The following is a 26,305-nucleotide window of genomic DNA, read 5'->3' on the forward strand; positions in this document are numbered from 1 at the left end:
CAGAACAACAGCAACACAAGGACCTTGTGAAGATGCTGGAGGAAACAGGTACAAAAGTATCTATATCCACAGTAAAACAAGTCCTATATCGGCATAACCTGAAAGGCCGCTCAACAAGGAAGAAGCCACTGCTCCAAAACCGCCATAAAAAAGCCAGGCTACGGTTTGCAACTGCACATGGGGACAAAAGATCATACTTTTTGTAAAGTGTCCTCTGGTCTGATGAAAGAAAAATAGACCTGTTTGGCCATAATGACCATTGTTATGTTTGGAGGGAAAATGGGGATGCTTGCAAGCCGAAGAACACTATCCCAACCATGAAGCACGGGGGTGGCAGCATCATGTTGTGGGGGTGCTTTGCTGCAGGAGGGACTGGTGCACTTCACAACATAGATAGCATCATGAGGATGGAAAATGATGTGGATATATAGAAGCAACATCTCAAGACATCAGTCAGGAAGTTAAAGCTTGGTCGCAAATGGATCTTCCAAATGGACAATGACCCCAAGCATACTTCCAAAGTTGTGGCAAAATGGCTTAAGGACAACAAAGTCCAGGTATTGGAGTGGCCATCACAAAGCCCTGACCTCAATCCTATAGAAAATTTGTGGGCAGAACTAAAAAAGCAAACTCTCCCAACTTATTGTGGAAGGCTACCCGAAACGTTTGACCCAAGTTAAACAATTTAAAGGCCATGCTACCAAATACTTTTTGAGTGAATGTAAACTTCTGACCCATTGGGAATGTAATGAAAGAAATAAAAGCTGAAATAAATCATTTTCTCTACTATTATTCTGACATTTCACACTCTTAAAATAAAGTGGTGATGCTAACTGACCTAAGACAGATAATTTTTACTCTGATTAAATGTCAGGAATTGTTAAAAACTGAGTTTAAATGTATTTGGCTAAGGTGTATGTAAACTTCTGACTTCAACTGTAGGTGTATTGCAGTAACAGCTCAGCAAATTGTGTCAGTATTCTGTTAATTTGTAGAAATTACATTTGTCTGTCTTTTCTATTTGTACTGAAGACAAGTAACACCATCCAACTCAAATCAAAGATACAAAAAAATACAAATAATGTAGTGGTGTGTGAATCGCCTTCATTTAATGTTCGAGTAGCTGTATAATATTGTGTGTGTTTGTGTTTGTGTTTGGTGTGGGCGTGCATGTGTGTGTGTGTGCTTGTATCCATGTGTATGTCCGTGTGTGTGTGTGTGTTTGGTATTTGTGTGCTTGTATCCATGTGTATGTCCGTGTGTGTGTGTGTGTGTGTGTGCTTGTATCCATGTGTGTGTGTGTGCTTGTATCCATGTGTATGTCCGTGTGTGTGTGTGTGTGTGCTTGTATCCATGTCCGTGTGTGTGTGTGTGCTTGTATTCATGTGTATGTCCGTGTGTGTGTTTGGTGAGTGTGTGTTTGTATCCATGTGTATGTCCATGTGTGTGTGTGTACTCTATGATTTTATAACTGTCTCGCACCCCTTTAGGTATCTAGTCACATACAGGTGTTAGCACGGAAGAAAGTTCGAGAATACCAAGCAGGTATCAAGGTAGGTGCTACTGAACAGGCCTCCTGCCAACTGTGACTGGGCTTCTCTTTCCTCCTTGGTTACGGCCTCTCTTGTCGTCTCTCTCTCGGTCTCCCTTTTTCTTCTTCTCTTGGCTCTTCTCCTCTTGGCTCTTCTTCTCTGCAGGTTTCTAGCCATTTGCAGGTTCTCGCCCGGAGAAAATCTCGCGAGATCCAGTCAAAGCTGAAGGTATGCGCTTCTCTGCGGGCTGGGCGGGGCTGGTCAAGGCTTGGCTTTGCGCTAACCAATTAGTACTTTAGTTCTTCTTACAGCCGTAGATGGATAGGTTCTCCGTGACTAGAAAATACCAACCCTGGTAAATAGTACTGTAGAAGACCCCCAGTCTGCATAGGGGTGTATTGGCTTGAGGTCACTGTGTGACTCATCATGTAGGCTAACGTGTCTGGGAGAGACTAGAGCAACAAGTTATAGCTAGTAGCTACCATGCATGCACGGCACAGGGCGCAACAGGCAAAAAAATATGGTCATCTGTTGACCACTGAAATACATCTCAATGCTTAATACAGTACTGTACAAAGCTGTAAAGAAATTACATTATAGGAGCTGTCTTTATTATACTGCTTATCCTGTATATAGTAACTCAGCCTGTGGTGTAGCCTAGAGGAATGCTGTGAGCAGTATGATCTGTCTGTGGTGAACGGTGTTGCTGCATGATGGCCTTGTCGCTACAGCTGCACGCCTGTCCCTACTGTACCTATGCCAGCCATGCTTCTGCCTATAGGCTTTCCTCAAATCTTCCTCTGCCTTCAACCCTTCTCTCCGCTCTGACCCCAATCTCCATTGGATGTCTCTGAATGTTCTTCTGTATGAGAGTTAACTACTACAATCGTATGCAAATACCTACATGTTAGAATTAAACCATCATACTCTATACACTACTATAGCAGTATGCTTAGAACAAGTGTCCTACAGTACCTGTATACTTCTGCTATACTATACTACAGAATATATATACATATACAGTGCATTCTGAAAGTATTCAGACCCTTTGACCTTTTCCACATCACGCTACATACAGCCTTATTCTAAAATGGATTAAATTAGCATTTTCCGCATCAGTCTACATACAATACCCCATAATGACAAAGCTAAAACAGGTTAAACATTTTTTTTTAAACAGAAATACCTAAGTATTCAGACCCTTTGCTATGAGACGAGAAATTGAGCTCAGGTGCATCCTGTTTCCATTGATCATCATCCTTAGCTGGTATAGATCATCCTTGAGAAGTTTCTACAACTTGATTGGAGTCCACCTGTGGTAAATACAATTAATTGTACGTGAATTATATAGACACACCTGTTTATAGAAAGACCCACAGTTGACATGTCAGAGCAAAAACCAAGCCATGAGGTCGAAGGAATTGTCCATAGAGCTCCGAGACAGGATTGTGTCAATGCAAAAAATGTCTGCAGCATTGAAGGTCCCCAAGAACAGAGTGGCCTCCATCAATTTTAAATGGAAGAAGTTTGGAATCACCAAGACTATTCCTAAAGCTGGCCGCCAGGCCAAACTGGGCAATCGGGGGAGAAAGGCCTTGGTCAGGGAGGTGACCAAGAACCCGATGGTCACTCTGACAGAGCTCCAGAGTTCCTCTGTGGAGATGGGAGAAACTTAAAGGACTGTCAGACAATGAGAAACAAGATCCTCTGGTCTGATGAGACCAAGATTGAACTCTTTGGCCTGAATGCCAAGCGTCACGTCTGGAGGAAACCTGCCACCATCCCTACAGTGAAGCATGGGGGTGGCAGCATCATGCTGTGGGGATGTTTTTCAGTGGCAGGGACTGGGAGTCTAGTCAGGATAGAGGGGAAAGATGAACAGAGCAAAGTGCAGAGAGATCCTTGATGAAAACCTGCTCCAGAGCGCTCAGGATCTCAGACTGGGGCGATGGTTCTCCTTCCAACAGGACAATGACCATAAGCACACAGCCAAGACAACATTTTCTATAAACCTGTTTTTGCTTTGTCATTATAGGGTATTGTGTGTAGATTGATGAGGGGGAAAAACAATTTAATACATTTTAAATTAAGACTGTAACGAAAGAAATCAAGGGGTCTGAATAGTTTCCTGAATGCATATATATATATATGTATATATATATATATATATATATATATATATATATATATATATATACAGTGGGGCAAAAAAGTATTTAGTCAGCCACCAATTGTGCAAGTTCTCCCACTTAAAAAGATGAGAGAGGCCTGTAATTTTCATCATAGGTACACTTCAACTATGACAGACAAAATGAGAAGAAAAATCCAGAAAATCACATTGTAGGATTTTTATTTATTTATTTGCAAATTATGGTGGAAAATAAGTATTTGGTCACCTACAAACAAGCAAGATTTCTGGCTCTCACAAGCCCCTCTGTCCTCCACTCGTTACCTGTATTAATGGCACCTGTTTGAACTTGTTATCAGTATAAAAGACACCTGTCCACAACCTCAAACAGTCACACTCCAAACTCCACTATGGCCAAGACCAAAGAGCTGTCAAAGGGCACCAGAAACAAAATTGTAGACCTGCACCAGGCTGGGAAGACTGAATCTGCAATAGGTAAGCAGCTTGGTTTGAAAAAATCAACTGTGGGAGCAATTATTAGGAAATGGAAGACATACATGACCACTGATAATCTCCCTCGATCTGGGGCTGCACGCAAGATCTCACCCTGTGGGGTCAAAATGATCAAAAGAACGGTGAGCAAAAATCCCAGAACCACACGGGGGGACCTAGTGAATGACCTGCAGAGAGCTGGGACCAAAGTAACAAAGCCTACCATCAGTAACACACTACGCCGCCAGGGACTCAAATCCTGCAGTGCCAGACATCTCCCCCTGCTTAAGACAGTACATGTCCAGGCCCATCTGAAGTTTGCTTAAGAGCATTTGGCTGATCCAGAAGAAGATTGGGAGAATGTCATATGGTCAGATGAAACCAAAATATAACTTTTTGGTAAAAACTCAACTCGTTGTGTTTGGAGGACAAAGAATGCTGAGTTGCATCCAAAGAACACCATACCATACCTACTGTGAAGCATGGGGTGGAAACATCATGCTTTGGGGCTGTTTTTCTGCAAAGGGACCAGGACGACTGATCCGTGTAAAGGAAAGAATGAATGGGGCCATGTATCGTGAGATTTTGAGTGAAAACCTCCTTCCATCAGCAAGGGCATTGAAGATGAAACGTGGCTGGGTCTTTCAGCATGACAATGAAAAACACCGCCCGGGCAACGAAGGAGTGGCTTCGTAAGAAGCATTTCAAGGTTCTGGAGTGGCCTAGCCAGTCTCCAGATCTCAACCCCATAGAAAATCTTTGGAGGGAGTTGAAAGTCCGTGTTGCCCAGCAACAGCCCCAAAACATCACTGCTCTAGAGGAGATCTGCATGGAGGAATGGGCCAAAATACTAGCAACAGTGTGTGAAACCCTTGTGAAGACTTACAGAAAACATTTGACCTCTGTCATTGCCAACGAAGGGTATATAACAAAGTATTGAGATAAACTTTTGTTATTGACCAAATACTTATTTTCCACCATAATTTGCAAATAAATTCATTAAAAATCCTATAATGTGATTTTCTCACTTTGTCTGTCATAGTTGAAGTGTACCGATGATGAAAATTACAGGCCTCTCTCATCTTTTTAAGCAGGAGAACTTGCACAATTGGTGGCTGACTAAATACTTTTTTGCCCCAAATATATATATATATATATATATATATATATATATATATGGTCATTGCTTAGGGTCATTGTCCTATATATATTATATATATTTATATGAATATATAATGTACAGTGCCTTGCGAAAGTATTCGGCCCCCTTGAACTTTACGACCTTTTGCCACATTTCAGGCTTCAAACATAAAGATATAAAACTGTATTTTTTGGTGAAGAATCAACAACAAGTGGGACACAATATTGAAGTGGAACGACATTTATTGGATATTTCAAACTTTTTTAACAAATCAAAAACTGAAAAATTGGGCGTGCAAAACGATTCAGCCCCTTTACTTTCAGTGCAGCAAACTCTCTCCAGAAGGTCAGTGAGGATCTCTGAATGATCCAATGTTGACCTAAATGACTAATGATGATAAATACAATCCACCTGTGTGTAATCAAGTCTCCATATAAATGCACCTGCACTGTGATAGTCTCAGAGGTCAGTTAAAAGCGCAGAGAGCATCATGAAGAACAAGGAACACACCAGGCAGGTCTGAGATACTGTTGTGAAGACGTTTAAAGCCGGATTTGGATACAAAAAGATTTCCCAAGCTTTAAACATCCCAAGGAGCACTGTGCAAGCGATAATATTGAAATGGAAGGAGTATCAGACCACTGCAAATCTACCAAGACCTGGCCGTCCCTCTAAACTTTCAGCTCATACAAGGAGAAGACTGATCAGAGATGCAGCCAAGAGGCCCATGATCACTCCCATGATCACTCTGCAGAGATCTACAGCTGAGGTGGGAGACTCTGTCCATAGGACAACAATCAGTCGTATATTGCACAAATCTGGCCTTTATGGAAGAGTGACAAGAAGAAAGCCATTTCTTAAAGATATCCATAAAAAGTGTTGTTTAAAGTTTGCCACAAGCCACCTGGGAGACACACCAAACATGTGGAAGAAGGTGCTCTGGTCAGATGAAACCAAAATTGAACTTTTTGGCAACAATGCAAAACGTTATGTTTGGCGTAAAAGCAACACAGCTCATCACCCTGAACACACCATCCCCACTGTCAAACATGGTGGTGGTAGCATCATGGTTTGGGCCTGCTTTTCTTCAGCAGGGACAGGGAAGATGGTTAAAATTGATGGGAAGATGGATGGAGCCAAATACAGGACCATTTTGGAAGAAAACCTGATGGAGTCTGCAAAAGACCTGAGACTGGGACGGAGATTTGTCTTCCAACAAGATAATGATCCAAAACATAAAGCAAAATCTACAATGGAATGGTTCAAAAATAAACATATCCAGGTGTTAGAATGGCCAAGTCAAAGTCCAGACCTGAATCCAATCGAGAATCTGTGGAAAGAACTGAAAACTGCTGTTCACAAATGCTCTCCATCCAACCTCACTGAGCTCGAGCTGTTTTGCAAGGAGTTATGGGAAAGCATTTCAGTCTCTCGATGTGCAAAACTGATAGAGACATACCCCAAGCGACTTACAGCTGTAATCGCAGCAAAAGGTGGCGCTACAAAGTATTAACTTAAGGGGGCTGAATAATTTTGCACGCCCAATTTTTCAGTTTTTGATTTGTTAAAAAAGTTTGAAATATCCAATAAATGTCGTTCCACTTCATGATTGTGTCCCACTTGTTGTTGATTCTTCACAAACAAATACAGTTTTATATCTTTATGTTTGAAGCCTGAAATGTGGCAAAAGGTCGCAAAGTTCAAGAGGTCCGAATACTTTCGCAAGGCACTGTATATATGCCACTTGTCTTCATTCCATCAGAGGACGGCAGACACTAATCCTTCATTCAATCCCTCAACCCCAAAACAATTTCAAACACAAAGTGAATCAGCGTACAGTTAAAGTGTGCCTGTGTGCAGTTAAATTGTGTTCAAGTGTATATTACCGTCAGTTAGCATACTGTATAAATAATTTCCCAAAAATGTAGTTGGTCACCCTCTACCTTCATTGTAGTTGGTCACCCTCTACCTTCATTGAAGTTTATTGGACCTTCTTTATTTAGACTTCTCTATTTATTTTCTAGTAGACTGTATCTAGTAGACTGATTATTGTAACCACCTCAATGTTTGGACATTTATTTGAATGACAGGGAAATACTGTACCCTTCCCTACATTATTGTCCATTGCATAGTTCCTGTCCCAGATAAATTCAGCTCCCATTTCTTTACATCAGGGCTCCTTATGGAGTATTAAGATATAACTACATAACAGATGTTATAGTTAGTTTAGCATTCTGCTCTTGCTTTAGTATTCATTTTGCTGATGATATGCAGCCCACCGGTCATATGTTTAACACCCCTGGCTTAGAGCAAACAGATTTAATGCATTATCCTTAGAATGAGTAAATAATAAAACACTATATGTCCTGCCTTTGTATGTGACGGTTTTTCCAACAGGCTCAAAATGAGATGATACTAAGTCATTATAAAGTCTTGCAATACATTTATGTGTGCATCATAATGTATAATACCTTCTATCACTATAATGAATTATACCTGTTGTCTTTTAGTTAGTTACCTAACTCTGTCTCTATAATGAATTATAACTGTTGTCTTTTAGTTAGTTACCTAACTCTATCTCTATACTGAATTATACCTGTTGTCTTTCAGTTAGTTACCTAACTATATCTCTATAATGAATTATAACTCTTGTCTTTCAGTTAGTGTTACCTAACTCTATCTCTATGAATTATACCTGTTGTCTTTTAGTTAGTTACCTAACTCTATCTCTATAATGAATTATACCTGTTGTCTTTCAGTTAGTGTTACCTAACTCTATCTCTATAATGAATTATACCTGCTGGCTTTCAGTTAGTTACCTAACTCTATCTCTATAGTGAATTATACCTGTTGTCTTTCAGTTAGTGTTACCTAACTCTATCTATTTAATGAATTATACCTGTTGTCTTTTAGTTAGTTACCTAACTCTATCTCTATAATGAGTTATACCTGCTGTCTTTCAGTTAGTTACCTAACTCTATCTCTATAATGAATTATACCTGTTGTCTTTCAGTTAGTTACCTAACTCTATCTCTATAATGAATTATACCTGCTGTCTTTCAGTTAGTTACCTAACTCTATCTCTATAATGAATTATACCTGTTGTCTTTCAGTTAGTTACCTAACCTAACTCTATCTATATAATGAATTATACCTGCTGTCTTTCAGTTAGTGTTAGCTAACTTTTCTTCAGGGATAAGAACATTCATTTTATGTCAACATCCTAGTGGCCTACAGTACATCTAGAACTTGTTCATAATTGATGTTTTTTAGTTTGTACTGACACAGCCTATTAGCAAACCCATAGTTTATCACAATATCCCTAGAATTATATGCCTTTAGATGTGTATACTAATGGTTTCTCTTTCCTTTGATTTAGGCCATGAATTTGGTAAGTGGATTTGACTTCTACGGTTTGCTTCCCTCCTGCTTGGCGGTGCCAGTGGATTGTCCACTCTGCTAATGCCCTCTGCTGGCATGGCAACCCAACCTCACTGCTATCCTATAATAAAGCAGATCTTAGCCATAGGAAACGTGTGTGCTTGGAACCACATTGCTGTGCATCGTACCTGATCATGATAATCATTGATTATCATGTTTTTGCAGGGTGGTTCTGCTTCTCTGAGGACACACTTCTCTGTAACACTTGTTTAGTGTATGCTACGTACAAAAATAAGTCTGCAACAGCAAACATGAACACATATTTAGCAGATGTTATTGCGGGTGTAGCAAAATGCTTCCATGTCCATAGGCTATTATTGATACAAATTGTGATCCAAGAGGATGTTGAGGCATGGTAGAATGTGGATGCAAAACCAGACACTATTTCTGATCAATACTTTGAAGGACCAATATCACAATCCGATTGAGCATCTCCAAGATAATATTGTAATTATTTTCACTGTGATATTTTGGTCCAATTATGAGGCAACGCATTTATGTAGCGCATAGGTTCAGAGATCTTCTATACTGTTCGCAGTTCTATGACCCCATCCACTACCAATATGTACGGTACTACTTAACCTAGGGCTGCACTAACACTATTTAGTGCTAGAGTCGTCACATTGTAATACTGTAGAGAAACATAAACATTGCCTGTGTTCCTCTACCTGGTCAGAGTCTATAGTCAGTTGTGGCTCAGTAAATCACTGCTACCAGTTTCACACAGTGCACTCGCTGTGTTTTGGTACTTTCATTTGACTTTGTTTACACTAAGGATTTGGCATTTGGAGATTCTTTAGGTCAGATTTCTGCTGCATCTACAGGTACATGTCTTTCCTATTTCAAGACGTGAAGTAATACTACCAACAAGGCAAATGTAGGATATCTTGTTTCCTTCTACGAAATGTCACATAGTTGCACAGTGATGAGAATACACCAAGGTGTTGGCCTTTGGAGATACTTCACTTTTCTCTCTTACTCTGCTTTGTACAATGACAATATGATTGCAATATTGCTATGAGGGTTAAGATACTGGTTCAAGTGTGATGAGGCACACACAAAGTGTTGTTTCTGATGTTTCAGTATTTTTTTGTTGCTGGTAGACATACAGTAAAGTTGAATGCTCTCGATTGTCCAGGTACAAACATGCCAAGCTTAACCATAACCATCTACACTTTGCTTTTCTATCTCTGACCATTACAATCAGCAGAACGTTCCAGACAAATCACATTCATTCCAATTGTTATCTGACCACATACTGGCCAATGCGGCCATTAGTCCTACAGTATATATTCATCAAGAGTCCCGTTTCTCTGTTTTGAAACAAGAGGAACTTTTTGTTCTATTTTACTGTCTTTTTTCCATAATAAGAGTGGTTGTGTCAACCACGGTTTCTCACAGACAGTCTGTCTTTCTGCAGGAGGCATTTCCTTCAAGGTCTCTACTAATTACAATCATGTGACTCCTGGAATGTTCTCTTTGATTATGTGGCTTAAAATCTTTTTGATCTGCTTCGTTGAATTAATCATATACATGTTCTCTTCACGTCTTCTTTTTCATTATTGTAGCCTACTAGTACTCCAAACGTAGTTGAAGTTAAGACTGATGTTTCATTTATTTATTAGATTGGCTGTTTGTTTACTAAAGATCCTAATGGGAGTACATAAGAATATCAGATAATGTTATATTTACAGTATAAATACAATAGTGATAGCTAGTAGTAATTGTTGTAACTGTTGTTGTTTTTTAAACTATTGAACCAACTGTGTTCCTCTCGGGCACTGTGAGTAGCCTAATAGTTATGTCAACCAGCTCAGTGTATACTAGGTGTTAGACTGCTCTCTAGTGGTGCATCTCCCTCACTTCCCCCTCCTCGTCAACAGGACCAGGCATCTAAAGACAAGGCCCTCCAGAACATGGCAGCGTTGTCGTCTGCTCAGATTGTGTCTCCGAGCCTGATCAAGAGCCAGCTACCCCCACTGCCCCACTCTCCCTACCCCCCGCAAGCCAGGGTGAGCCCTTCTACACTGAGTTTGGGGTTGCAATGATTGCCTTTTCTCTGCATTGACAGTATTTACATTATTGTTGTACTAGTAATTGATGTAGGCTATGGGAGTACAGTACAGTCCCTGAGCTACTTCATGTAAAGCTTGACCAAATGAGCCTGTGAATATATAACTTGAGGACAGAGCTTTTGTGAAACTCTGTGAAACCGACTCTGTTATCTTTGCCTTCCAGTTTTGGCCAGGCCCTATCCCAGGACAACCCGGCCCCTCTCAGGAGTGAGTATGACTGTGTTTACTATCTGTTGAGTGACAGGTTCAGGTGTTTGGACTGTTCGTTTGATTGGTTGTTTGTTTGTTTGATTGACACTTGTGACTGGAATTGGAATGGCGGGTTCTCTTTGGCACGTTTAACGGATCGCATTTGTGCACATCAGGCTGATTCTAGAGCTCAACCAGGGAAGGACTCCTGGGTTTGGCCGCACCAGCTATGCGTAAGTTTCCTCCTAGTCCAGCTGTAGCACAAGGCAGCACTAACTCTGCTTCAGTATGTGTCCTGCTCCTGCACTAACTTTACGACCAGGGCACAACCAGCTTCACGTCTGAGAGAGAGAAGACCAAACATGCTATGAAGTTGTTTTTAAAGTCGTTCCGTTCTGGCCATTTGGGATGTAAAGACGTTACACGGTAGGGTGATTTCATGACAAACTGGGGGCATAATGTTACATTAGTCTATGACAGCACCTAACTTGAGATCCATGTTTGTCACTCCAATATTAAAGTAAATCTTCCATTGACATCTATGCATGACTTGCACAAAAAGCATATCTGAAGTTAGGATTTGGCCCATTGTGTACGTTCACGTGTCACACTTAAGCATCGCTCTGAAATTATGTGCCACAATCACACACAGAGAAACATCAATCAAATGTTCAATCCACCAACCAATCAGTGTATGTAAATAGCATCACTAAATGTATGGTGTAGAGTGGTGACAGAGTGAAGCAGAGGTGGACTTACGTCTAGCTGGTGCAGCCACAGACACATGCCTATGTTGAGAAACGTGTCATAATACTGTGGATCCACGTCTGTCTGACATGCCAATGAAGCCCAAAGCCACATGCCACTAGCATAACCAGGTTTCACATGGAATTTCACTTTTGGAAATATGTGGAATAAACACAGCTGGATGAAAACTGAAAAGTTTGACTCCTCAACTGTGTGTGATAATCATTCTCTTTCAGTATCAAACCTTTTGCACCGTCTCCATACACAACTCTACCAGGCCCTCCCCCTCCCCCTATATCAAGTGAGTATGGAGTCAGTTAGCATTCATACAGTACATCCTCATTCATGATCCCTAAAAGAGGGAACTGTCCAATGATGACAGTAATGATACACGTGATATAACATACACATCAGCACTATATCTGGTGCTTAACATTAATACAGAAATTAAACATCAGCTTTGGAGACCTCAGCCTGACTGCCTCTCTCTCTCTTCTTCTCTCTGTGTGTTCTGCTGTTCTCTCTCGCTCTCTCTTTCTTCTTCTCTCTGTGTGTTCTGCTGTTCTCTCTCGCTCTCTCTCTCTTCTTCTCTCTGTGTGTTCTGCTTCTCTCTCTCTCTCTCTCTGTGTTCTGCTGCTCTCTCCTATCTCTCTCTCTCTGTCAGACTATGAGCCTTTGGCACCCCCCCTCCCCCCGGCTGCTACGGCGGTGCCCGTGTGGCAGGACCGGACCATCGCGTCCTCCAAGCTGCGGATGCTAGAGTACTCTGCCTTCATGGAGGTGCAGAGGGACCCTGACAACGTGAGTCACCAAACCAACCACACTAACCAACCCGTGCTAATCAAAGTTGTCGATAAAGGCCTTTGTTTTATAGTCCACAGAGTCACTGAGTCCAATTTCTAGCGCTAACTCAGTATGGCCAAGCTAGACTTCTGTCATGATGGCTGGTCTGACCATCTTCCTCTCTCTATCCCCTGCAGTACAGCAAACACCTGTTTGTCCACATTGGCCAGACCAACCCATCCTACAGCGACCCTCTGCTGGAGGCAGTGGACATCAGGCAGATCTACGACAAGTTCCCAGAGAAGAAGGGCGGACTCAAAGAGCTTTATGAGAAAGGCCCACAGAACGCCTTTTTCCTAGTCAAATTTTGGGTGGGTGACAAATCACTTTTATTATTGTGTAATCCTCACATTTTCACTGGACAGTGTATGGATTTTAAACATGGTTGAAAGCAGAAAAATGCATCTTTCACACATTTAAACCTACACTGTCACACAATCAGACTCTCACACTATCACACTGTCACACAGTCAATCACACTCTCACACAGTCACACAGCCAGTTACACTCTCACACAGTTGCACAATCAGTCACACTGTCAGTCACACTGTCACACAGTCACACTGTCACAGAGTCAGTCAAACTCTCACACAGTCACACTGTCAAACAGGCAGTCACACTCTCACACAGTCAGACTGTCACACTGTCAGCCTGTCACACAGTCACATAGTCAACCTGTCACACAGTCACATAGTCAACCTGTCACACTGTCAGCCTGTCACACAGTCACATAGTCAACCTGTCACACTGTCAGCCTTTCACACAGTCACATAGTCAACCTGTCACACTGTCCCAGAGTCAGTCAAACTCTCCCACAGTCACACTGTCACACAGTCACATAGTCAACCTGTCACACTGTCCCAGAGTCAGTCACACTCTCACACAGTCAGTCACTCTCACACAGTCACACAGCCAAACTTTCACACTCTCACACAGTCACCCAGTCAGTCACACTCTCAGTCACTGTCACACAGTCAAACTGTCACACAGTCACAATGTCACACAGTCAGTCAAACTGTCACACAGTCACAATGTCACACAGTCAGTCACACTCTCACACAGTCACAATCACAAAGTCACACTGTCACATAGTCAGACACACAGTCACACTGTCACACTTTTTTTCTTCTCCCCAATGTCGTGGTATCCAATTGTCTCATCGCTGCAACTCCCGTATGGACTAGGGAGAGGCGAAGGTCGAGAGCCATGCGTCCTCCGAAACACAACCCAACCAAGCCGCTTCTTGACACAATGCACATCCAACCCGGAAGCCAGCCGCACCAATGTGTCGGAACAAACACCGTACACCTGGCGACCTGGTCACCGTGGACTGCGCCCGGCCCGCCACAGGAGTCGCTAGTGCGCGATGCAGTGCCTTAGACAACTGTGCCACCCGGGAGGCCACACTGTCACACTCTCACACAGTCTGTCACAGTCACACAGTCAGTCACACTCTCACACAGTCGCACTGTCACACAGTCAGTGACACTCTCACACAGTCACACAGTCAGTCACACAGTCAGTCAAACTGTAACACTATCAAACTGTCACACAGTCAGTCCCACACTCACACAGTCACACTGTCAAACTCACACTAAAAGTCACACTGTCACAGTCAGTCACACTCTTACACTGTCAGAATGTCACACTCTTACACTGTCAGTCACACTGTCACACTTTCATACAGGCAGTCATACTCACACTCTCACACAGTCACACAGTCAGTCACACTGTCACAGAGTCAGTCACACTCTCACACAGTCACACTGTCACACAGTCAGTCACACAGTCAGTCACACTTTCACACAATCACGCTCTCATACTGTCACACTCTCAATCAGTCACACAGTTTCACTGTCACACAGTCAGTCATACTGTCAGTCACACTGTCACACAGTCACACTCTCAGTCAGTCACACAGTCGCACAGTCAGTCACACTCTCACAGTCACACTGTCACACAGTCAGTCACACTGTCACACAATCACCCAGTCACACTCTCACACAATCACACTGTCCCTTTTGGTAGTTTGAGTATTCTCTCATTTAGAGTAGAATGAAAAGGGGTTAGGCCTGTTAGTCTAGCGTTAATCTGACTTGTCCTGTGTGTGTCCTCTCTCTGCAGGCGGATCTCAACAGCAGTGGCATGCAGGACGGCCCAGGCTCCTTCTACGGAGTCAGCAGCCAATACAGCAGCTCTGAGAACATGACCATCACCGTCTCCACCAAAGTCTGCTCCTTCGGCAAACAGGTGGTCGAGAAAGTAGAGGTGAGCCCATTATCCACTGGGTCTGCTTTATAGTCACAAAACAGCTGACTTAACAGGTTAGATAAAGGTCTAATCAAATTTACTGTCAGACACTATAATTGCATTTCATGCAATCACAATGTTTACCTCAAGTCAGATGTTGTTTTGCTGTTTTGCAGACGGAGTACGCCCGGATGGAGGGAGGGAAGAGTGTCTACAGGATCCACCGCTCTCCCATGTGCGAGTACATGATCAACTTCATCCACAAGCTCAAACACCTGCCAGAAAAATACATGATGAACAGTGTTCTGGAAAACTTCACTATACTTCAGGTAACATAATGCTTTATTACAAGATAATAAGATAGTAACTAATTTACTATTTGGGAATAGACTGTCACTGTATTTCAACCTAGAACAATAGATTATGTTTTTGACCTCATTGTTTTGCTTCATTGTTCCTCCTTTTGTTGTGCTTTGTGAATTGATTGATGTTTCACCTACTATATAGAACTACAGTTGGATGACATGTATTTTACCTGGTGTTGACCTACTGTTCATCCCCCAGGTGGTGGCAGACCGTGACACTCAGGAGACCTTGCTGTGTATAGCGTTTGTGTTCGAGGTCTCAACGAGTGAACACGGGGCACAGTACCACGTCTACAGGCTCGTAAAAGACTGACCCACCCACCGCTCTACCACGTCTACAGGCTCGTCGAAGACTGACCCACCCACCGTTCTGCAGGAAGGTTTGGGAATCAGCTGACGAAGCACTGCGTGACAATATGTACAGTACAGACTGCTCAACTGCCAAGTAACATTCAAAACGACGTTAGAATGAACTGACAAGAAAACATTTTAAACTTCCACACATTTATGTGAAATAGGAAAAAGGAGGAAGTCTCTCAAAAGACAAGAAAGGAAATTAGGAGAATTCATTGTTTTGTTTTAAAGGCAACTTTTTAACCCATATAGTTAAATATGCTGAGACAAGTGGGTCAAATTGGTAATGACAGTAAATGTACAGTAGGTTGAGATTCACTGAGGGTATGAGAAAGTGAACAAGGTTAAGAGCTTTGTCTCCAAGGGAACACACTCTAAGCAATATTAGAAGAAGTGGATAGATTGGAATGGTACAGGTACAACAACCATGGAAGAAGAGCAAACACAAAATAATCTAAACGTAGAAGGGCCCTACCGAGGGGTGTTTATAAATGAGATAGGATGGCAACCAAGTGCCTTTCTCCAAAGACAAGTATTGATCAGTTGCCAGCCACTCTGGAATGCCTTATTTACTACCTCTTGTCTTTAAATAAATTGAAATAAAGTGGACAGATGTAAATGCATCATTGAATAGGAGAATAGGAAACTGAACATGACTATGCAGTTCATCCTTTCTCATCTAGATCCTTGAAGCGCACTTCTGATCCAGGAATATTATGTTATGGATTAAACTATTATACATTTTTCTCGTGATGTGTTATAATGAATGGTTACAAGTTTAGCTGCAGTCCACGTGTACAGCAAGGGCATGGCATGATCAGATCATTCAGTTTCCAATCCCTGGGCTTTTACGGGTCTCTAGACAACAACACATCAATGTGCTGTGGTGCACTTAAAAGATCAAGAAGGGGTGAAGCAACAAATATTTTTATTTTCAGCCTTTAATTATGTTATTGAAATGAACCGTTTCTGTACTGGGAGTCAGCGGATGCAACAGGAATATGTGTTACATAGGATTCTTTTGGGGACGTGTTTATATTTGTGATTAACATTAACACTGTTTTCTTAAAAACATGGCTTGAGAATCAAATCAAATGAAATGTTATTTGTCACGTGCGCCGATACAACCTTACCGTGAAATGTTCACTAGATTAGAATTTGCCAAATTGGAACTGACCAAATTTTACAGTGAGTTTTAACTCATGTAAGAACTCATGGTATTCTAATCCAATCTCCCCATTCAAGAGATCCCAATTGATGGATATCACTTTCAATCTGGCAAGGCGGCAGGTAGCCTAGTGGCTAAGGGCGTTGAGCCAGTAACCGAAAGTTTGTTGGTTTGAATTCCTGAGCCGGCACAGTGGGAAAATCTGCTGTTCTGCCCATGATGTTGCTTAAGGCAGCCACATTTCGGCTGAATGCATTCAGTTGTACAACTGACTACGTATGCCTTTTCCCTAACCCTACATGGCATGGCGTAAGATAAGTTTCTCTTTCCTAAATTATATTAATAAAAACAAAAGCTCTCTCTCATTTTATGAGCGAACCTTCAAGAAATTAATCTTAATTTGCCAATGCCATCAGCCAATGAAAAAACAATTTTATGTTTTGAAAGAGAGCTATCCTCTGTGCTGTGGTGTGTGACCATTGATTGTTATTTATATTGAAAAGAATGGTGGGAGGGCAGGGCTGGGCTGGGATATGGGCCATATGTGTTTATCCTTTGCCATTGAAATGGTGGTGTTACAAGTATTGCTGAGCTGAACTTTATCCTAATGACACAATAACTTTCATCCCCTAGCTAGGGGATGGTCTCTGCCTTGGACGGTTCACTGGACTTCTGTCATAAGAATTCATACATCAGACTTTGTATGGTGGATTTAGTACACCAGGCTTTGAATGTCATACTTCAAGAGCTAGATTTAAAACAACTGCTTAATCTTTACTAGTGGATTTCTCAATTTTATCTTTTTTTACAGGCCCATGTTTTTTATTATCATTATCATAATGAATTGTTTTCTGTTCGTTTTTGTGACTTTCAGCATCCGGTGAAAACGTGTGTTTTTGTTGACATTGATGATGAGATACTGTATCGTATGTATCATAATCTGAATGGTATGGGCAAGTTTGTTTGGTTAAAAGGTGCTTTATTGTGGCCTTGGTTACCAATTGTGCATTGCATTTTAGTATTTTCTGTTATCTTCAAACTAAGGGGGTTGTATTATATAATCAAATCAAAATGTATAATCTAACAATAAAAGACGCATGGTGCCTTTGGGGCCATTTTCCCCTGAAAACTCATTAAAACAGGTTTGTTCATTTGATTGGTCAATACAGTTTCCTTCACAGATGAAATACATTGTCACTACTGTAGATGGCAGTGTTATACTGTTCAAACAGTATTGCATAAACAGTAGGCCTATGTTGTACTATATACTTTCCTTGGTCCTCTGTTACATTTCTACTGATGACCAGGAGACCACAAGAGTAGGTCTAGTAGGCCCAAGCAGGCCTATGATATGAGCACACTCTTAGAAAAAAAGAGTTCCATTAGGGTTCTTCGGCTGTCCCATAGAACCCTTTTTAAAAAGGTTTCTACATGGAACCCAAAAGGGTTCTTCAACAGGTTATCCTATGGGGACAGCCGAAAAAACCATTTAAGGTTCAAAATAGCATCTTTTTTAAGAGTTTAGGCTTTATTCAGGTATATTGTCAAGATACGCTATATATTTTTTTTTATTAATGTCCCCAGATTCTCAGAATTTCAAGCCCAGACACATACAATGCATTCGGAAAGTATTCAGAACCCTTGACTTGTTCCACATTTTGTTACATTACAGTCTTATTATAAAATGGATTACATTATTTTTTCCCCCTCATCAATCTGCACACAATACCCCATAATGACAAAGCAAAAACAGTTTTTCAGAAATGATTGCAAATGTATAAAATAAAAATGAAATATTACATTTACATACAATAACAGTCAAAAGTTTGGACACACCTACATAAAAACTATGAAATGACACATGGAATCATGTAGTAACCAAAAACCTGTTAAACAAATCCAAATATATTTCAGATTCTTCAAAGTATCCACCCTTTGCCTTGATGACAGCTTTCCACACTCTTGGAATTTTCTCAACCAGCTTCACCTGGAGTGCTTTTACAACAGTCTTGAAGGAGTTCCCACACATGCTGAGCACTAGTTAGCTGCTCTGCGGTCCAACTCATCCCAAACCATCTCAAGTAGGTTGACGTCAGGTGATTTTGTAGGCAAGATAATCTGATGCAGGACTCCATCACTCTTCTTCTTGGTCAAATAGCTCTTACACAGCCTGTGTTTGGTCATTGTCCTGTTGAAAAACAAATGATAGTCACACTAAGCGCAAACCAGATGGGATGGCGTATTGCTGCAGAATGCTGAAGTAGCCATGCTAGTTAAGTGTGCCTTGAATTTTAAATAAATCACTGACAGTGTCACCAGAAAGCACCCCCACACCATCACACCTCCTCCATGCTTCACGGTAGGAACCACACTTGCGGAGATCATCCGTTCATCTACTCCAAGTCTCACAAAGACACGGCGGTTGGAAACAAAAATCTCAAATTTGGACTCATCAGACCAAAGGACAGATTTCGACCGGTCTAATGTCCACTGCTCGTGTTTCTTGGCTCAAGCAAGTCTCATCTTATTATTGATTTCCTTTTGTAGTGGTTTCTTTGCAGCAATTCTACCCCGAAGGCCTGATTCACCCAGTCTCCTCTGAACAGTTGTTGGGATGTGTCTGTCACTTGAACTCTGTGAAACATTTATTTGGGCTGCAATTTTTGAGGTTGGTAGCTCAAATGAATTTATCCTCTGCAGCAGGTTAACTCTGGGTCTTCCTTTCCTGTGGTGGTCCTCATAAGACCCAGTTTCATAATAAAACTTGATGGTTTTTGCCACTGCACTTGAAGAAACTTTCAAAGTTCTTGAAATTTTCCGTATTGACTGACCTTCATGTCTTAAAGTAATTGACTGTCATTTCTCTTTGCTTATTTGAGCTGTTCTTGCTATAATATGGACTTAGTCATTTACCAAATAGGGCAATCTTCTGTATACCACCCCTACTTGTCACAACACAACTGATTGGCTCAAATGCATAAAGAAGGAAAGAGATTCCAAAAATGAACTTTTAACAAGGCACACCGTTTAATTGAAATGCATTCCAGGTGACTACCTCATGAAGCTGGTTGAGAGAATGCCAAGAGTGTGCAAAGCTGTCATCAAGGCAAAGGGTGGCTACTTTGAAGAATCTCAAATATAAATATATTTTGATTTGTTTAACACTTTTTTGGTTACTACATGATTCCATATGTGTTACTTCATAGATCTGATGTCTTCACTATTATTCTACAATGTAGAAAATAGTAAAAATAATTAAAAAACCTTGAATGGGGTTTTTCTTTTGACTGGTACTGTAAGCATTCAGACCCTTTACTCAGTACTTGGTTGAAGCACCTTTGGCAACGGTTACAGCCTCGAGTCTTCTCTAGTATGACATTACAAGCTTGGCACACCTGTATTTGGGGAGTTTTCCCATCCTTCTCTGCAGATCCTCTCAAGCTCAGTCAGGTTGGACTGTAAACGATTTAATTTGATTGCTTTTCTGATTTTTGTGACCAAGTTACCAGCTGCTAGCTGGACATAATGCTATGCTAGGCTATCGATAAACTTACACAAATGCTTGTCTAGCTTTGGCTGTAAAGCATATTTTGAAAATCTGAGATGACAGGGTGATTAACAAAAGACTAAGCTGTGTTTCAATATATTTCACTTGTGATTTTCATAAATAGGAATATTTTCTAGTAATATTTATGTCCGTTGCGTTATGCTAATTAGTGTCAGTCGATGATTACGATCCCGGATGCGGGATGGGTAGTATCAAGAGATATAGGCTACTCATTTGCGTTGCGCAAAATTTGGTCATGCAGAAACAAGACACGAAATGTGTGGCTGTTTTATGAAAATCTGTGAATTCTTGGCCAATTAAAATGTTCTGGTTGGTCTCAGGGGATATAAAATAGTTAGGAAGGGAGACTTTGAAAAACAGATTGAGTGAAGTAGAGGCAAATGATGTTGAATCAGCAACTAATGAGCATGGAGAGCCTCACAAGTTTAACGAAATCACCGTATATCTTTTCAGTCTAATCACCTTATACATTTTCAGTCTAATCACCTTATACATTTTCAGTCTAATCACCTTATACATTTTCAGTCTAATCACCTTATATCTTTTCAGTCTAATCACCTTATATCTTTTCAGTCTAATCACCTTATACATTTTCAGTCTAATCACCTTATATCTTTTCAGTCTAATCACCTTATACATTTTCAGTCTAATCACATTATATCTTTTCAGTCTAATCACCTTATATCTTTTCAGTCTAATCACCTTATACATTTTCAGTCTAATCACCTTCAGTCTAATCACCTTATATCTTTTCAGTTAGTTAACGGTCCTCTTCAAGTTTCGCTGGAATTTAGACCGAAAGGATTTGACAAATGTGATTGGTTGACGATATTTTACATTGCAAACTTTGCCTTTACATCTCGCCTTGCGCTGTGCAGAATATCAGATTTCAACAAAGATTGGAGAAGTGTTTAACATCACCAGTACCACATCCTTATGATATATATCATGTCAAAAGAGCAACGTGACTGCAAATGGAGGTCTGTATTATAACGACATCATCTTGACCATAGAAACGCATTGGGCACATTTTGGACATATTTTGGCGAGAATGAAACGTCTTGATTTGCCTCTTCCTATCTGCTGCAAAATATACAGGTTAGAATGTCTTACTGAAACACTGGACAAATCAACTTTTTTTGTAAGTTAGTGGTGTTTGAATATGTTGACAAAATGCAGGACACCCACCTTAAGGAGCCCGTGGCTACGTTGATCGCAATGAGGGGCATTTAACCGCTGAAAATACCTGACGGGCAGTTTTTCTGCCCCCAAAGCCACAGCCAATCACATGCAAGGAACAACGCAGCTAACTTGGCAAGTCTTCCGAGCTTGCTAGGTAGTCTTGTTGGCTGGCTCACAAGCTACCTTGTGATCTACGCTTGTTGTTAGCGTGTATACTAACTGATACGTGCATACTTATAAGGGACACTTCGTGTTTTGTGGATAATATTTACATTTACAGTGGGTGAGCTCCATTCCTTACAGGCTGAACATATTACATTTCAGCCTTAGAGGCTGATAAGTTAGGATGCTGCCTTGTAGGTTGTTTCAAGGACCATGGTGCGGTCAGCCCAACACATCACCAGGGGCACACTGCCTGCCATCCAGGACATCTACAGAACCTGGTGTCACAGGAAGGCAGAGAAGACCATCAAGGACCTCAGCCACCGAGCCACGGCCTGTTCACCCGACTACCATCTAGAAGGCAGAGAAGGTGGAGGTGCATCAAAGCTGGGATCAAGAGAGAGAGACTGAAAATTAGCTTCTCCTGGCCATTAAACTGTTAGTCATCACTAATCGCCTCCGCCAAGTACCCTGCCCTGAATTTAGCCACTGTTACAATCCGGCTACCATCCAGTACTCTACCCTGCAGCTTACATAGTCATTGAACACTGGTCACTTTAATGATGTTTATATATACTGTTTTACCCACTTCATATGTGTGTATTGTATTCTAGTCAAGGCTCCTCCTATAGAACTACTGCTGTACACACCTTTTCTATTCATATACTGTCCATACTGTCTAAAAACACGTCATATACACTACCGTTCAAAAGTTTTGGGTCCCTTAGAACTGTTGTTTTTTGTGAATGAAAAGCAACAAAAAAAAGTCAATTAAAATAACATCAAATTTGTTCAGAAATACAGTGTAGATATTGTTAATGTTGTTAATGACTATTGTAGCTGGAAACGGCAGATTTTTTATGGAATATCTACATAGGCATACAGAGGCCCATTATCAGCAACCATCACTCCTGTGTTCCAATGGCACGTTGCGTTAGCTAATCCATGTTTATAATTTTAAAAGACTAATTGATCATTAGAAAACCCTTTTGCAATTATGTTAGCACAGCTGAAACCCGTTGTTCTGATTAAAGAAGCAATAAAACTGGCCTTTAGACTAGTTGAGTATCTAGAGCATTAGCAATTGTGGGTTCGATTACAGGCTCAAAATGGCCAGAAACTAAGACCTTTCTTCTGAAACTCATCAGTCTATTCTTATTCTGAGAAATGAATGCTAGAAATGCAAGAAATTTCCAAGAAACTGAAGATCTCGTAGAACGCTGTGTACTACTCCCTTCACAGAACAGGGCAAACTGGCACTAACCAGAATAGAAAGAGGAGTGGGAGGCCCCGGTGTACAACTGAGCAAGAGGACAAGTACATTAGAGTGTCTAGTTTGAGAAACAGATGCCTCACAAGTCCTCAACTTAAATAAATAGTACCCGCAAAACACCAGTCTCAACGTCAACAGTGAAGAGGCGACTCAGGGATGCTGGCCTTCTAGGCAGAGTTACAAAGAAAAAGCCTTATCTCAGACTGGCCAATAAAAATAAGAGATGAAGATGGGCAAAGAACACAGACACTGGACAGAGGAACTTTGCCTAGAAGGCCAGCATCCCGGAGTCGCCTCTTCACTGTTGACGTTGAGACTGGTGTTTTGCGGGTACTATTTAATGAATCGGCCAGTTGAGGATTTGTGAGGCATCTGTTTCTCAAACTAGACACTAATGTACTTGTCCTCTTGCTCAGTTGTGCACCGGGGCCTCCCACTCCTCTTTCTATTCTGTTTAGAGCCAGTTTGCCCTGTTCTGTGAATGGAGTAGTACACAGTGTTGTACGAGATTTTCAGTTTCTTGGAAATTTCTCCCATGAAATAGCCTTAATTTCTCAGAACAAGAATGGACCGATGAGTTTGTTTCTGGCCATTTTGAGCCTGTACTCAAACTCATAAATTTGATGTTATTTTAATGAACAAAAAAATGTACCTTTCTTTCAAAAACAAATACATTTCTAAGGGGCCCCAAACTATTGAACGGTAGGGTATATTTATATTCCGGACTCTCCGGAATGGCTTTGCCATCTTTCAGTGGGTACACAAATGGGTGCCTTTCAGAACCCCTTTTGAACCCCTTTGTTTTGGTTGTGAAAGTGATTTTCTTTTTTAGTTCCCTTTGCTGTGAGAGACATTTTGAGTTTGTCTTTTGGGAACGTAACACCGAACAATACACATAAATCCCCCAAAATGTAAGAACGAAATTGTGAAATATCGCCATGGATGCCCACTAGGTTTGCCTCCAAAAAGACAAACTAAAAGAAAAACCCACAATTTAGGATAGGGAGCAAAAAGAATATGGAACAAAACAAACAGGGGAACCTAAAACTCAACCTAAAAATTGCACCTGAGCTGACGTAAAGGTTTGCGCTCCCAACATCTCTCAAGCTCCAATGGAACACTGGTCCAGCCACTCTTAAATATCACCCGGGCTAGCACAGGTGAAACACTCCCTGATTAATGAGATGGAGAAGCCAGCATAGTTACTAACGAGGTGATATCAATCGGTGCGCCCAAGGGTTTAGCTGTCCCATGAGCTCTTGCTTAAGGTAAGGGACATTTAGCTTGCTATCATTCTAACTTATAATGAGCTCCAAACACAAATGAAAGCATGATGTTAGCATAAACTGTACTATTCCTTAGTGTAGCAGTCAATAAAAACGTATGCGCTGATCCACTGTGGGCTCTGCCGCCTTGGCCATACTGTCAATCTATGGTAACGACCCTGGGTTTATAAGCGCGGAAATCAACTATGTCGCTGGAGCATGTTTTTGCGGCATAATCGATAGCGCGCCGGACCTTGGGCTCGAGACCTGCTCCTTGCTGTTTCATTACACTATCATCAATACTTCCACTTCTATTCATAGAGTGACAAAACAAGTTTTGCTATGTTGCGATCATGAGATACATAAATAGTGATCTTGACATTACGAGGGAATAATTGTATTATTCATATGCCCTCTCTGGACTATATATTAGTACACGTTTAGCCACCTAATCACTATAAAACTTCTATTCGATCAAATAAGCCACAACTAGAAGAAAATCCACTACATTTTTTCGACACGAGTAGATCTCCATACAAAAACTCTTCGCTTGGTGAGCAAAAAACAAAAGGAAAAAATGCACCTGCTGGAGAAGACAGATTTTGGGCCCAGTTATCCCTCTCGCTTTCCCTCTTCCTTTCTGGCTAAGTTCATTGAAATTACTGGCCAAATTCATTGAAGTCACTGGCCAATGACCAGCTAGCCAGCTAGTATGATTATTATCTACCTAGCTATTTGTTAAAGTTTACTAGCACCATATTGACACCCAGCACCTCAATGTATGAAGCTAGCTATTAGCTATCATTTATAGGGGCAGTTTCTTTGATGTCGTGAAAGTCAACGTTAGCAAAAACTTTTTTTGGTGCAGTTTGTTTATGTTGTGGTACACTGACATCGATATATTCTGTAGTGGTCAATATCCAGCTAAGGGTACTGTTAGCGTGCTTGTCTCAAGCCAGTCCTCCCTGAATAATCTCACTCGAGCTCCCTGGTGCCTAGCTAAGAATTTTACTCCAATGTTTGAACTCCAATTGTAAAACGTCTAGTTAAAAAAGGTACTATTTTTAGCCATAAATATGGCTAACTGCCACCCAGGGAGGACAAGCAGTTGGCTGTGTCTAACTTTAGGATCCTATGCTTATGTTGCCAGCAAAGTCCTCTGTTTTGAATACGTAGTCGCTAACGTGCTTGCGTGAACAAGTTTACATACCAGATACCACACACACACACCCCTTACAAAAAAGTTTGTATTTTTGAAACTGCTGTAAATGTGCAGTAACTGCAGTCAAATGTGGTATTTTGGACGTAGTAATTGCTGCATAATGCAGTTATTCTGCACTCTAACTGTAGTTATACTGCACTCTAACTGTAGTTATACTGCACTCTAACTGTAGTTATACTGCACTCTAACTGTAGTTATACTGCACTCTAACTGTAGTTATACTGCACTCTAACTGTAGTTATACAGCACTCTAACTGTAGTTATACTGCACTCTAACTGTAGTTATACTGCACTCTAACTGTAGTTATACTGCACTCTAACTGTAGTTATACTGCACTCTAACTGTAGTTATACAGCACTCTAACTGTAGTTATACAGCACTCTAACGGTAGTTATACAGCACTCTAACTGTAGTTATACTGCACTCTAACTGTAGTTATACTGCACTCTAACTGTAGTTATACTGCACTCTAACTGTAGTTATACTGCACTCTAACTGTAGTTATACTGCACTCTAACTGTAGTTATACTGCACTCTAACTGTAGTTATACTGCACTCTAACTGTAGTTATACTGCACTCTAACTGTAGTTATACTGCACTCTAACTGTAGTTATACTGCACTCTAACTGTAGTTATACTGCACTCTAACTGTAGTTATACTGCACTCTAACTGTAGTTATACAGCACTCTAACTGTAGTTATACAGCACTCTAACTGTAGTTATACAGCACTCTAACTGTAGTTATACTGCACTCTAACTGTAGTTATACTGCACTCTAACTGTAGTTATACTGCACTCTAACTGTAGTTATACTGCACTCTAACTGTAGTTATACAGCACTCTAACTGTAGTTATACTGCACTCTAACTGTAGTTATACTGCACTCTAACTGTAGTTATACTGCA

General features: G+C 41.0%; 1 protein-coding gene across 7 annotated transcripts in view; it reads left to right on the plus strand.

The window, feature by feature from the left end:
• The window catches only part of LOC110494715 (transcriptional enhancer factor TEF-5), a 76,058-nt gene extending 58,177 nt beyond the window's left edge, over nucleotides 1-17,881 (plus strand). Inside the window, exons 5-15 of one of the 7 annotated variants that reach the window (XM_021570009.2) lie at nucleotides 1,491-1,553; nucleotides 8,673-8,684; nucleotides 10,618-10,746; nucleotides 10,973-11,016; nucleotides 11,175-11,231; nucleotides 11,982-12,046; nucleotides 12,410-12,546; nucleotides 12,726-12,899; nucleotides 14,713-14,856; nucleotides 15,015-15,167; nucleotides 15,403-17,881. In XM_021570009.2, coding sequence (XP_021425684.2) covers nucleotides 1,491-1,553; nucleotides 8,673-8,684; nucleotides 10,618-10,746; nucleotides 10,973-11,016; nucleotides 11,175-11,231; nucleotides 11,982-12,046; nucleotides 12,410-12,546; nucleotides 12,726-12,899; nucleotides 14,713-14,856; nucleotides 15,015-15,167; nucleotides 15,403-15,516 — 1,092 coding nt within the window. In that variant the 3' untranslated portion in view covers nucleotides 15,517-17,881. Of the gene's footprint in view, nucleotides 1-1,490; nucleotides 1,554-1,697; nucleotides 1,761-8,672; nucleotides 8,685-10,617; nucleotides 10,747-10,972; nucleotides 11,017-11,174; nucleotides 11,232-11,981; nucleotides 12,047-12,409; nucleotides 12,547-12,725; nucleotides 12,900-14,712; nucleotides 14,857-15,014; nucleotides 15,168-15,402 lie in introns of all 7 variants that reach the window. The other 6 variants (XM_021570010.2, XM_021570011.2, XM_036950755.1 and 3 more) reach the window with 6 other exon arrangements.
• The last annotated feature ends 8,424 nt before the right edge of the window (nucleotides 17,882-26,305 follow it).

This window comes from Oncorhynchus mykiss, chromosome 17 (assembly GCF_013265735.2).
Source record: "Oncorhynchus mykiss isolate Arlee chromosome 17, USDA_OmykA_1.1, whole genome shotgun sequence".
NCBI lineage: Eukaryota > Metazoa > Chordata > Actinopteri > Salmoniformes > Salmonidae > Oncorhynchus > Oncorhynchus mykiss.